A 14,936-nucleotide genomic window follows, 5' to 3' on the forward strand; every position below is an offset into this window, starting at 1 on the left:
GAATTATATTACAATATTAAGTACACTACATAATAAAAGATGATAATCTAGATGATAAAATATTGTGATTAAATGTTTTGACAATTCTCTTATAAAGTTTGGCATAACGACATGAGCAAAGACCCATTTTGCTGCAAAGACTGGGCTTTTTGAATGCTCCTCTTACATCTTTTATATTAACCTATTTATAACGTGAGCCCCGCCTCAAGTCACCGTCTGTGAGGGTTTGGTGTGTTCTCATGTTGGTAGGTGGACTGGCCTTTCAAACATGAGTGAATGTGTCAGTGAGTGGTGTGCTTTGATAGACTTGTTCCTGCCTTGTGCCCAGTGATTCCAGGTAGGGCTCCAGACACAGTGCGACACTGAAATGGATAAGTGGTTAAAGAAAATGAATGAGTGAATGAATGCTCACAGAATAATGCTTCAAAACAATGTGACATGAATTTTCTAAACATTATTAGAGAGTGCGCCAGGCATTACATTCAATTTTATTTTATATATTTTTGGTCAGTAAAAACTTTGGAAATCTTTTCCTCATGCGTTTGTCGGTTAAAGAAAGGTGCAAGAGATTTTACAAAATGTCCCAACTTTTTCTGAAATGGCATTTGTAGATATAAGTGAATCCAGTACGGCCTACAATTGTAGATGTACTGGCTGATTGATTTTGTCCACATGTGGGCGACTGAATGAATGAGTGATGCCCTGCAGTGGACTGGCACACTGTCCAGGGTGTGTTCCTGCCTTCCACCCAATGATACTGCGTAGAATCCGCAGTCACCGCATGATACTTAATTTACTGAAGAACGAAGCACTCAAAGAACAATAAAAGCATTAACTAGTTTGAAACATAGCAGAGAGTAAACAATCTTCTGAATGTGTTCTCCCACCCTCAGGATGACCCTTTAATTTCACTTACACAACTTCCAAACTTTGCTCTAGGAAACTTATGAGCACTTACTTTTAACAGCTCAAAGACAAACCTCAAACTTCCTGTCCATGTCCTGCCATGTCCTGTTTTACTCAGTCCCTCTCCCTCACTCTCTCCCTTCTTCAAGAACACACCCTGTTATTTGTAACATCTATGCTTGCAGTCTTTTCATCGTAAGAAAGCGTCATTACTGTCTTGACCTGCCACAGTCCTGTGTCCAGTGGTGCAAGAGCGCCACCCAGTGTCCATGATTATACGCAACGTATTGTGGGAACTCTCCCAAACCAGAAACCAGATCCAAACCTGCCAAAACCAAAACTGACCCAAACTGCTCCACTGTAATCAACATCAAAAAGAGCCAGCGACACTTTTCTCCACTCCCTTTCAATGCCAGGTCCCATCTCCTCCCTCTTCAGCTTCTCTTTCATTTTTGAGTTTTAACCTTGTGGATTGACTTCATTTTTTCCTAGCCTCAACACTGACCTCAAGCCAAGGCCATCTCAGTGAACATCATACACCCCCTACACAGTGACTGTACTCTTAGAATACAAAATTATGGTTTCTAACAGGACATCATAGCGTTTTTGAACCTTTCCATGAAGGGTCATCACTCCTGGTCATACTGGTATTATCCAGTTTAGTGATTTTCCATGTTCAAGCACACCTCGATTATGAGCAGAGATTTTCTATATTTAGACTGTGGAGTAACAGAAATACTACATCAAATACTTATTTCACAGAAAGTGAGGAAAATCCTGTTGTTCATGCTATATGGGTGTGTATAAGGAAGAAAGCTCACCAAACTTTCCCTGGCAGGACTAGAACCCATTACCCCTGGTTTGTGTGTTAAGTATCACATGGCGTAAAGTTCATGTCAGTTTTATCACATGCTGATTAAGGTAAGGCAGCACAGTGCCCCAAAAGATAGTGTCATTGTCACACAGCTTGTGGGATTGAGCTCAGCTTCGCGTGAGTATCTATGAAGAGTTTGGTGTGTTTTTCTCGTATCCATGTGGGTTTCCTCCCACAGTCCAGAAACACACATTGGTAGGTGGATTTGCAACTCAAAAAACAGTGTCCATAGGTGTGAGAGTGCGAGTGAGACCTGTGAAGGACTGGTGCCCCCTCCGGGGTGTGTTCCCACCTATTATTATTATTATGTGTAGGCTCCGGACCCACGTCGACCCTGAACTGGATAAATGGTTACAGACAATCAATGAATAATTAGGGTAAGACATTTAGCATATAAGCCTATGCTTGTAACGCCTTCACTCACTCACGTTTAGGAATTGTGCCACAAGTGTTGCTATTTCTCACAAATTCACTGAGGAAATGCTCCAGGTGCTTCATGATAATGACATTTTGGGTGCTTGGATACTGGCTTGTTAGGCTTATGGAAAAACTTGAATTTCCCATTTTGAATTATGAGATTGAGGTTTGGTTTATTACATGCTCATTTTGTAAATACAACATTTCCAACAGAACTAGACAGCTGTGTTTTGGGGGTAAGATGAGGATTTGAACATTCATTCATTATCTGTAACCGCTTATCCAATTCAGGGTCGCAGTGGGTCCAGAGCCTACCTGGAATCATTGGGCGTAAGGCAGGAATACACCCTGGAGGGGGCGCCAGTCCTTCACAGGGCAACACAGACACATTCACACCTACGGACACTTTTGAGTCTCCAATCCACCTACCAACGTGTGTTTTTTTTGGACTGTGGGAGGAAACCGGAGCACCCGGAGGAAACCCAAGCGGACACGGGGAGAACACACCAACTCCTCACAGACAGTCACCCGGAGCGGGAATCGAACCCACAACCTCCAGGTCCCTGGAGCTGTGTGACTGTGACACTACCTGCTGCACCACCGTGCCGCCCTTGAGCAAACATGAGGGGGAAAAAAAAACTGTTTCCTAAAAGAGTGATTTATGGGCAGTCATAAGCTGGTTAGAGGGGATTTCACTTAACAGAGATAGTATTGTTTGTTTGCTAGTAAGAACACTTCCTAAAAGTAACAGTGATTTTGGGACATGAACTTCTGGAAATTAGCATAGTGCTGTGCATGCTCCAAACCCACTCTAACCAGTCAGAGGATTTGGATTTATGCCTGAGCCAAGGCTAGAGAGAACACAAACACAAAAGCCAGTTGAGTTCAGACAGCAACAGGAGTAAAAATAACTTCTAGCCAGGGTATTTCAAGGGCTCTGGACAAAATACAGCCGTCCATTCATTTCAGAAAATTATTTCTTCAAAAAAAGAGAGAGAGAAAAAAAAATCTGTGTGAGTTCATGCAGTGAGCGCTGCATTACCAGCCTGTGCATTATAATTTGCCACTCTGATTCGGCCTTGAGCTGCTCCACAATTACATTGCAGCACTCTCCCTTCATGTCTCTCCATTTGGCAGTAGGAGGTAATGCGATGCTGTGGCAACCATTAAGTGGCAGTTTTATTTGCTTTCTCTTGGAGATGGGAGGTTTCTCTAGTGGTGTGTCTCTGTCTCTGTTTGTTCCAGTGCATTTCTGTGCTCTGGAGACAACGTGATTATGTGATAACACTGTAGTCCGTCTCTTTTAATTACGTACAGGCCCTGAATAGCCTGCGCTTATTTGACTTATTCTACAGTGAAACATGCTGCTTATGTTTCTCATGGCTTTGTATCTCTCATCTTGCACTGTTTGCATGCTTGTTGCAACTGGCAACATTTGTTAACATTTGTTAAGTATATAACAAGCCCAATAAGTTATCTGCTGTTTCCTGGGAGAAGGTACACATCAAAACACTATTCTTTGTAATTACACATTTCAGCTATGCTTGCCTAAGCAACATGAAATCATCCGTACGCATAGCAGGAGAAAATAATTATAGGCTAGCATCAACAGCTCAGCCAAACAGGCTTCCTTTAGCAACTATTGGTTATAATTCTCCCCAAAATAATATTTGACATTCTCCTATGGGAATGAACAGACTGTAAGCAATTATATGCCTTTTTTAGACCTACTGTGTATATAGCTCATGAGGAGCCATATAGGTGAGTGGCAGGCAAGGACAGTGGCTTTGTGCTCAAGTTCTAGAACAGTGTAATAGGGACCCCTAGTGGACAAATTGATGAAAGATTAGTCTTTTAAGATATCAGCCACACTGATCTAGAGGGGACATATTGTGAAAAACTCACTTTTTCAGTTACATTAAATGAAACACCTGCCAACCCTAAAAATATGTAAAAAGAGACTGTTGGCTGCCTAATTCAAAAACATCGTTCTCATCACTGAATGTATTTGAGATTTTATGGATCATAAGTAGAAAATGTATCAATGTCTAAGGCATTACAAAAAAACAAAAACTCTCTGGTTCAATTTATTAGTCATTAGCCTACTTACATCATTAATTAAGCAGTACTAATAAATATATATGAGTTAAACTTTTATGCCTCATAGTGCTTCTACAAGTTAAGGATCCATAAAAAAAAGGATGGTATATGATTGAGCACCTGTTTTAATACAAATACATTTTGAAAACATTTAACAAACGTTAAAATCTGGAATGTGTATTTATAATCATGATTCAGCACCAGTGTCTTTGAGAGGACATAAACTCGACCTTTTAGCACCAGTGGAAAGCGTGACTGAACCTCACATTAACAGTATAATGGTCTGGCAAAAGTATAAAGTGGCAAAGTATGAAGAAAATACAATATTGTATTAACAATTCATAGTCCGCTTCACTCACGTAAAAGCCAGAAAGAAACTCTCAGCTCATTAAGTTAATCTGTTGGTTTGAACAGTCATGTGAGGCTTAAGGATCATCAAAGATCATAAGATTTAGCTTTGGCCAAACTTGGGTTAACTACTGGAATAAAACAAACTGTGGTGTTAATATATACAGTGGTGCAAAAGCTTGGATGAGCTGGTCAATTTTTTTTTTCTTCTAGAGAGAATAAATCTCTGCACATCTTAATATGCAGTTTTTTATTATTATTATTAAATTTATTATTATTTGTTGAAGTAACCATAAGGAGAAAAAATAAATCTGCCCCATGCAAAGTATATATATATATATATATACATATACACATTCTTTTTTCAATTTATTTTTTTTTTTCATATTTTCATTTGTAAAAAACATTTGATCAGGGTCCAAAATTTTGCATACAACTGCATGACATATGCTGTCATATATGCTGATATTAAAAAATACTATTAAAAAGATATATTTATATATAAGAAGCAGTAGTAATACTGGGATAATACATGTTGTAAATGTATGAAGATGAAGATGGGGGAGGAAACAGAACAGAACACGCACATTTGCATTAACATCAGAAAGATCTTTCACCTAAAAAGAAAGTGCTAGTGTGCAGGTATTAAGAGTTTCTACCCTAATGTAAATCACACTGACTAGTCTAAGTGAATGGTAAACTGATATTAAAAAAATCACAGCACACAAAACATACATTTAGGTAAAACTGAAACTCTAGCACCTTCAGAGGTTTCCAGCTCTTTAGAAAATAAAAAGCACCTTTAGCTTAGAGACAGGCCACAGATTGAGGATCTTTTGCTCTCATATATACAAAATGGTATTAGCACCAAGGCCCTAGTCAGAAAATAATGTATTTTAATGCATATTCCTGGTATTCATCTCCTGCTTTGGCATTTGGCTTAATAAAATGAGGTGTTCTGATTATAAAATAAGTTTCAGTCATATGTGAAGCGTTGGTAAACTTCATCCCATTTTTAAAGCTGCATTATGTAACCTCTCCAGTGGAAATGTGTAATGGCATGCAACATTTTGAAATGTTGGTTGTGCTTGGGACCCCTTCATCAAGCAAATGAATCTGATGATTGAGAGTGTGTGGGAATAGTTTTGTGTAAAGGACTTGGATGGAAGTGAATTATCTATTACTGCCATCACATTTCCTTTAGTGTAAATTTATGTGTACATTTGTGACTATTTCAGGTGTGTGTGTGTGTTTGTGTGTGTCTGAGACATATAACATCTGACCTCACACCCCTGGCTTTTGAACTCTGACAATTCAGGCTTTACAGTGTGACTTTTACAGTTATTATTATTTCTTCCTTCCCATTCTAACCAAATAGATTCCATAGTGCAGCTTTAAAGATTAGGCTTGTTTTTGAATCTCTAAAATTAATTATTCACTCTAAAACAAATGAAAAACATAAAAGGAGAAGATTGTTAGTTGTAATGATGATTTTGTCAAAATGACAATTTGAAGAATTTGAAAGGTCAAATTTACAGTCGACTAGTTGAGAGACGTCCAGGGGACGGACTCCGACTCCGACTGGTCATCTAAGAGAGAGAGAGAGAGAGAGAGAGAGAGAGAGAGAGAGAATGAAGAGACAGGGGCAATCTACATCATCAGTAATAAGATGAAGTGTAACTCTATACTTACCCTCAGACCGAGAATGCATGTGCAGAAAATATACAAAACACAGCATTTAAACTAACACAAATCTTTACAAACTGGATCATAAATTAAATTAAAACAAAATAAATCAAAATAAAAGCATCATGGACTGTTATTGGCAAACACACTGGTGGTCATCAGTCATCACAAAAACTTACAAGTGTCCGGGTGGGACTTCCTGAGCGAGAGCGAACTGGACTGGAGCTACGGCTTCTGCTTCTCCACTATAACACACAAAGAGCAAACCTGCTTTTCAACTCACTCCCTCTCGATTTTATTTGGGGCACCTACACTACATATACAGGGGTTTGTACATAGTTATTGTGCATCAGAAAAAAATGGGACCATATGGAACAGCTGCATATAAACTTAAGGTTACTATGCTCAATGCCAAGTGTTGTCTAGAAAAGAAGAGAATAAAAGGTTCCCCAGGCACTGGTCTGTGGAGCAGCTGGACTGCTTTCTCTGCTGTTGTAATGCTCAATCCAATAACCTTGGGATGAACTGGAGTGTTTGCTGTGATCACTAATGATCTTGAGTTTAAATGGCATCAATTGTTCACAGAATTGTGAAAACCCCCAACCCATCATCTACTTAAAACATTTCAGAAGGGTAAAGATGGTAACTGCAGCAAATAAGCAAAAAAAAAAAACAAAACAAAAAAAACTTAATTTCCACATATTAGCCACTTTATTAGAAACACCTACCTTGTACTTTGACACTTTATTAGACACATTCTCCTTCAGTTTGCTAGCTACATCTACTACATTTATCATTATTTTTGATGACAGGACAGCTGTTTATCAGACGTGATTTGGGTTGTGAGACACTCTCAGTACAGTATTGATACTGATACAGTACTATGGATATATGAGGCAGCAATGCCATGAAAGTTTTTACATTCATTAACGTTACAGCTAAGTTTAGAGTACTCCACCACATATCTGGCAATGAGGAACTCTGAACAGTGGTAAATGGTGATTTTTACATGCTGTGTGCCTGTGTGTGTGTGTGTGTGTGTGTGTGTGTGTGTGTGTGTGTGTGTGTGTGTGTGTATGTGCATGTGTGCATACCAGAGCCCCTCTTCTGGTGACCGCTTCTCCCTTCACTATCACACTATCCCCCTCCATTAGCGCAGGCCACACATGATATGCTACCAGAGGAGCAGTGAACTCCGAGTCATAACTCCGCCTGTACCTGTGGAAAAAAAGGGAGAAAATAAAATATAATATGGAATATCATAACAACATAAATCAGAATGAAACATTACTCACTTTAATGTATGTTCTGTACTGAGATGTCAATTGGTGCAAGTAATTTTTTAACATTTTTATGGATCCATTCCTTTTGACAGCTCTTTACTGAGCTCTTACATAGAATTATTACTAGGTAGTTTGTATTAATGGCAAGCAAAGTAAAATTCTATCCTAGTTAATGAGAGATTGGGTTTTGAATATATTTTGAATGTTTTAAAAAAGGCTTCTATTTTGGATACTTTTAGGAGAAATCTTTTTTAGAGAAGTATTTACAATATACTGCTACTATACTGATAATTTACAGATTTTTCTTTAGCCCCTGCCAACCAAAATCTGTGTTCATGGGCCTGGCAAATTCTGTTCACTATAAGCTTCAAGATATCTAGTTTGAAATAGTTTATCTAATTACATTTAGGCCGTTTTGACTACAGATGTCGCTATTACACACTAAAACCGAATATGTCCATATATATATATATATATAGTTATTGTATATTTTATATATTGTCATTCATTCATGAATTGCCTATCCAGTTCAGGGTCGCGGTGGGACTGCAGCCGACCCGGAATCACTGGGTGCAAGGTGGGAACACACCCTGCAGGGGGCGCCAGTACAGTATTTGCCTTTTTGCTAATATAAAAAGAGCTCTCTCAGTCAACTTGTACAATAATTGTGTTTTATCAATCCTTTCTAATAGAAAACACTTCTGTGCTTCTCATAGACAAAGTGTGTAAGTTGGGTAATATTCAGACTAAAATGTATAAGAATGTATGTCCTCTCACTTCACATCACTGTAGAGTTCTCCATCCGAGCTAAAGGCCAGGTCTAGAGGAGGGTCCAGTGTCTGCATGGCAAAAGCAATTCTGCACATCTCTCTGATGAAGCTACTGATGAGCACAAAGTCTACTTCCGGAGGGAAGGAGATACGAGGGTTCACATTCATTGAGTTGATCACATCCTGCAAAAAGGCAAAAAAAAACAAAACTGAATGCTGAACCCACGATACTGACCTCCAACCTGCTTGTTACATGGTTTAAGAGCATAACATGTTTTTCTGAACTTATGACCATGACATTAATATAGACTACCCTTTATAAGTCTGATATCAGTGGCCAATTGATGAATGCTGTTGCTTTATCCAGTAATAACTCATAATGTTTAGAGAAAATTATATATACATAATATGTGTGGCTAAATGGACAGTATATATAAACATATATCAAGAAGTAAACTAAGGCAGCAAACATACATTAACACTTGTCTGGACATCGTAGAGGTCAAGGTTTCTGACAATGTAATCAACAACTGCATCCTCCAGAGTCTCAGGACCTATATGTGTAGGTGAAAGGGTCTTCCTCACACGCAGCTTAAATTGTCGATAGGCCAGTTTAGCAGCCTGGAATGACTCCTGTGGGACATATGTTAGAATTTAAAATACAAGAATATTCATATTCATATGCGCAACTATGCATCATGTCACAGTATATTTTATATATATATACATATTTCCTTGCATGCTGGGAATGGATGGGAAACATTTGAATAGGGATAAATAATATAGTTAATATAGTTTATAAAATAATTCTTGTTTTGCCCAAAAGCTTGTGGACACCTGTCTGTCCAAAAGGGAATGTATAGGTAGTTTGTACACTTCAGTGCAGTAACAACATAAATGTTGGAACATTTCTGTGAGAATGTGTCTGCGTTCAGCTACAAGAGCATTAGTGCTGGGGAGATTTATACTCCTTTAAGCAATGCTTGGAATTGAGCATGGCATGCTTAGGCTCAAATGTTCCAGAGCATCTGCTTTCATTTCATGATTTTCTGTGAATTTTATACAAGCTGTGCATTCACAACCACATATCTGTGTCCACAATGGATCCACATTTAACGCAGGTGAATTCACAGATTTTTAGAAGAATACACACATATTTGGAGGGATAGTGTTTCCCTAAGTCTTAAAAGTTTACAAGATAAAAAAAACATTAGAGAGGGCCCTGATAGTACTCATAATGCTTTAGTAAATGCATTCCACTTCATACCACAGCAGCAATGAAGATGATCCTCTGCACTGTCTCTAAGTCATCAATGTAGCGACGTAGCAGGCTCTGGGCCTCCAATCTTTCAGTTGCATACAGGTCAGAGAACCTGGACACTAGCCGAGCATGACGAGATGAGTTGGTCAGCTGGGCGCGAGTAGGTGACTCACTCCTCAGAGGACTGCTGGTGCGACTTCTCCGGGGAGGGAGAGGACTTGGGGAACGACTTCTCACCAGCCTTCAGACATAGAGACGTCTATCAACTGTTGTTAAGTTTATTAAGAACTATACTGTAAACCATAGTTTGACCTTAAATGTTTTTAAACATTGTGACTAACTGTGATAGATTACAACATTACAGCTATAGATATAAAGGTGTGTCACCAAGCACAAAAGTTAATGATGCTAAATGCTAGTTATAAGCAATGTTTAGTTATAATATGTGTGTGTTTAACTTACCTTTCCTGTAGCATGGTTTTCTCTGCAGTGAGAAAGGTGACCTCATCTCTCAGTAACCTGACCTGTCTCTCGTAGTCCTCCAGCACATCCAGCTTCCTCTTATACACCTCCATTTGCTCATAGGCTGCCCGCAACCTGCACCAGAACACATCATTTTAATTTCAGAGGTCAGCTCGGACAACAGCAAATCTTCAGAAAATAACAAGCAATCAATGTTAAAAACTGGCAGCAATTTATTCATTAAAAATAGCATTAATATTTAGAAACAATGTTTTATCATTATGTTCCATTGGAAGTTATGAAAGTTTTTTCTTAACAATCTCCATAATCCATCTCCATTGTTTCTCAACAATGACAACAATGATAAAGAATATCTCCTACTGCTTAGATATATCTCTGGAGAAGAAGAGCCCAGGAATCTCACAATCTTCTCTTGATTTTAGTGTTTATCTCAGTTATTAATCACTGTGCCTTAGATTTACCAATATTGTTATCTCCTTGAATGTAAATCTTATCATTTTTTTTCAAGTTTTCCTCATCTATCAACCTCTAAAGCATAGTTACAGCATGGTGACATTTTCTATACTCAGATTGGTTAGAGGTATGGGGCTCACTCTGCTTTGAGGTGTAATATCTCATCTTCTGTGGCAAGAAGGGTAGTTGCTGATTTGTTTTTGGTGGAGTCAAGTTCAATCTTAACATCAGCGAGCCTGGGGACACATTAAAAGCAAAAACTTGCATTGAAGTCTAACAGTGACAATTATTTCTTGATGGTTGTGTTGCTAAAGTATTGTTGTATGATTATTAAGTTACTGATTGTTGTGTGTGCTGTGTAAACTGAAGTGGAACTGACTCGTGTTTGACAGAATCCAGCTTTATACGAGTGGAACACAGCTCATCCTCTATCTTTTGAATGTCATTCTCATGAGACAGTGACAGTTCTCTGATCTTCCGCTCCTTCTCCACATTTTCCTAATGAACACACAAAAAAACATGTTTTTAATGAGCCTCTGATTTCAATTAATATCAGCATGCAGCAGAAAATCTGTGGTTTTTTACATCCCCAATTTTAACATCTAAAATAGTAAAAGAACAAATGTTTAGCATCAAAATGATTCAACGCTGTCATGATCATTTAGGAACGATTCAATATATGAAATCCCCCAGTTCTCTGCAATAGGATTAAATTTGGTTATTTTGGAAGAATATGGAATTACATTTTTTCCAAAAATATAACTACTTATATAGTAGTTTACTATAGGCAAAATCAGTGCACTAATACATTAGACCATCCGTGCATTTATTAACAAGAACAGTAATATTCTAATTAAACTCAAAATTAAATTCCTTTATTGAGAATTTATTCTATTATAATCAAATCTACCATTGTAAAACATCAAGAAAATGCATTTAAAATGTGAAATGACCTGAATAAGGCTGAGACTTGTGTCTGGGGAGACAGAGGAGGTTGCCATAGTGAAGCAGGTACTGAGCCACGGCAACAGTCTGGATTTAAGGGTGTCCAGTCCTGCATAGTGACCACCTGGGGCATAAGAGAAGTCTCAGAGCCAGACAGTCAAAACAAAGCATATCTGTAACGCATTACAATGGTCATGGTGAAAGCAGGTATGACTGACATTCTCTTGTTAAAAAAAAAAAGTGAAGGTGATATTAAAGGATAGTGGACAACATGGATGAGACCATGGATGAGGCTAGGGTAAGTCTTACCTTTAGGCCCAAATGGGAGCAGAAGATATGAAAAAAAGAAGAACATGAGGAAAAACATGAGGAAATACAGGTAGAATGGTTTTAAAGAAAGAAGAAGAGTATGAGGACAGAGGTCAAATATGGAAACATAATGTTTAATGTAATATAATGTTTAATTAAGATTTTTACCTTCCTGTGCTGTGAGGTTGAGAATGTTGAATAGCTGTCCTTGAATCTTAGAGGTGAGCTCCACCAACTCACAGCAACGGTTCAAGTTCTGGTCACATGAGATGACCTGTGGTCACATGATATTGCCAGTATGATCCAGAGTTCATCTGACATGTGTTCCATTTCTCAGACAGTTAAGGTCCATTCCATTTTCTGCATCCATGTTATAATGCTCAATCCAATCTCACACTTATTTCTGTTGCTTTTGAACTTATCTTGCATATTTTTACCTAGACTTATCACAGTCACTGTCAAACTGCTTCAGCAGATTCAGTCTCTGATGTCAACCACGTCCAGAATTAACAAGACTGACACTGAACGGCAAGGAACTCCCTGAAAACATCATCTGAAATTCTGATTAGAAATAGACTGCTATGGTCATACTCTAAACTTTAACAAGGCCTGATCTTTAGTAGGATTTGATCATTTTGCATAATGAGCTTGCGTTACTTTCTTGTCACACTAGCCTTTTAGGCATGGTCTCGTCTCAGCCACTCTCAAGTAGATAGGGAATCCAGTACCCTCCATTTGTTCTGATTGGCTCTCTGTACATCCACGTATACACACTCCTGTTTATCATTTTTAATGGCTCTGGTGCTGGCCCGACATGAATCCTCTTTCTACATGTCATACCAATGCAGCAGACATTTGATTGGTCCTTTACATGTTAGACCATTTGGGAATTGAATCAGTTAGTTAGTAAGTTAATTTTATTAATTCATGCTCTTGACACAGTGCAAATTAATCCGATAAAAACGTGGAGGCAATTTTGGGAGGCTAAGATGTACATATGGCTTGTAGATCAAACACAAAAAAAACTAAAAACTAACTGCATATTAACATGATTGTGGTCATGTGTTCTCTGATATACATTCAGTAAGTCAGTTTCTTACTCTTTACAATGTCAAGGTTTCATTGTTTGCTTCTATTCTCCTTTATTCTTTTTGTAATCTGCATGTTGCAATATTTTGGAAAAAATACTGATATGATAAATATGACGAGGAAAGGAGCCTAATGTTAAGGTGTAGGACAACCAATGACAAGTGAAGTAGTAAAGTAAGTAACAATTAAGCTTATAAAGCTAAGAGACATTAAAATAACACTTTATATTACTGCTTTGTAATTAATATGTAACTATAAAGGGACTAAAAGGAACTAATGAACAGTGCTGCTAGAGTAGACGCTGTAAATTGTTTAGTTAATAGTTTCCTACTGAGTAATAAATCAGGTGTTAATTTGGCACTGTTCATTAAAGTGCATAGTTGTTAACTATGGAACACTACTATAAAGTTTTACTCAAAATCTCCCAAACTCACAAAACAAAACCTCTTTATTTTTAACCAGTGGCTAACTGCCCAAAGTCTCCGTTCGCTCTATATAGCGCAAAATAAAACATAAAATCACCCAAACAGTGCACATGGCGTATTATTAGACATATAAAAAGTGATAGTGGGGCGTGGCCTATGTAGTGCACTACGTAGGGAGAAGGGGACTGTATGAGACTCAGCCAGATTTTAACACAGCCCTCGACTCATTCAGACTGCATCCCTGGACCAGTCGGGGGCGAATACGTTCCCTCTGACGCCGCCAGGAGGCTCAGGAAGGGCCCAGAAATGGTTCCACCGTTGCCCTGGTAACTGGCGTCCATAGCAACCAAACTCCGTCGTGGAATCCTCGCAGCGCAACAAACATTCCACCGAACGCTTTTACAATAAAGGAGTTTAAAGTACGTTAGTATTCAGCGGCTCCTGCACGAGCCATTCACTGTGTTATGAAGCGCAGACGTCAGGGGACCGTCAGTGTTATGAGTTTACAGACGTATCTGTGCAGTTAGAGTAGTCATTTAAAATAATTAAATAACACGCTCTCGTAACCACAAAAGGCTCTAGGTTAGTCTGATAAGGCAGGACAGAAGCCCGTTTTCTCTGGTAGAGGAGAGATTAGACGACTCTTACTTTCATCGTGATTGATTTCGCTTAAATAAAATATCTTTGTGTCAGAACAATATCAAATAAAACTTAAAAACAGACTATTAGCACGCGTGGAAAACAGCCCTCAATCACAGATACACTGTTACAGCGTGTAGACACCGAAGAGGCCAATGGTTTTTACAAGTCGTAAATTACGGGGGACTTACATGATAGTCTTTGTACCAGGCCTCGAGTTTTTGCTGCAGGACGCTGTATGAAGAAGTGTTGACCAGCCTCCGCAGCGTATCTGCCATATCTGCGGTCCTCTGCTCCTTTAATCCTGCAGCAGGACGTCCCAGAGCAGCAAGACTTAATCTGGAGCCAGTGTGCTCAGTATTTATACCCCCTCATCCCAACAGCTCAGCGCGCGCGCGCGCAAACACACACACACACACACACACACACGCACACCTCCTGCCCTGACGCTAGATGCTACGGACGCGCTTTAGTTGTGGCAACGGCGCGGTTTTCCCTGCCCTCAGACTCAGAGTGAATGGAGCTGTTCCCCTCCTCTCAGTTTTACACCTCGCGTAAAAAAAAAAAACTCAGCTGAGGCCCGTGCCCGTTCCCCGTGACGCGCGTGAACGGTGCAAGGGTGTTTGTGATTGTGATGTAAGGAGATACTGAAATATCACACTCTTTTCACACACACACACTTGTTCCATGTGTCATGAGGACATTACATAGACTTACATTCATTTCGTGGAGAAGACTTACCCCAGCCTTACAACCCTAATCCTAACCTTACCTGCCTTGTTGTGATCAGTGTGTTCCCTTTAAGTAAGAAAGGTTTCCAGTGTGTAAACAGGTTTTCTCGCAAACAGGTTAGGGTCCCCACAACATGATGGAGTAAATACAGATGTTAAATGTCAAACAGAGGACACCTCTGGAGTTTATTAACATAGATTCAATGAATAAGTTGAA

At 38.9% G+C, this 14,936-nt stretch overlaps 1 protein-coding gene across 1 annotated transcript; it reads right to left on the reverse strand.

Annotated features, from left to right (window-relative positions):
- Positions 1 to 6,011: 6,011 nt before the first annotated feature.
- Positions 6,012 to 14,489, reverse strand: spata18 (spermatogenesis associated 18). Its single transcript, XM_066677763.1, has 12 exons — positions 14,180 to 14,489; positions 12,004 to 12,109; positions 11,535 to 11,650; positions 10,961 to 11,079; positions 10,722 to 10,817; positions 10,108 to 10,242; positions 9,652 to 9,886; positions 8,859 to 9,017; positions 8,392 to 8,567; positions 7,426 to 7,549; positions 6,511 to 6,576; positions 6,012 to 6,234 (listed from the first exon to the last, which is right to left on the reverse strand). Exons 1-12 carry the CDS (start codon positions 14,264 to 14,266, stop codon positions 6,178 to 6,180), a joined length of 1,476 nt encoding a protein of 491 aa, XP_066533860.1. The 5' UTR covers positions 14,267 to 14,489; the 3' UTR covers positions 6,012 to 6,177.
- Between the last annotated feature and the right edge of the window lie 447 nt (positions 14,490 to 14,936).

This window comes from Hoplias malabaricus, chromosome 7 (genome assembly GCF_029633855.1).
Source record: "Hoplias malabaricus isolate fHopMal1 chromosome 7, fHopMal1.hap1, whole genome shotgun sequence".
NCBI classification, from domain to species: Eukaryota; Metazoa; Chordata; class Actinopteri; order Characiformes; family Erythrinidae; genus Hoplias; species Hoplias malabaricus.

Coding starts and splice junctions, on each gene's coding strand:
- spata18 (XM_066677763.1), bottom strand. CDS start 14,266: ATGGCAGATACGCTGCGGAGGCTGGTCAACACTTCTTCATACAGCGTC. Junction 12,110..14,179: donor CCTGGTACAAAGACTATCAT/GTAAGTCCCCCG, acceptor ATGTGACCACAG/GTCATCTCATGTGACCAGAA. Junction 10,243..10,721: donor ATATTACACCTCAAAGCAGA/GTGAGCCCCATA, acceptor GTTCTGGTGCAG/GTTGCGGGCAGCCTATGAGC.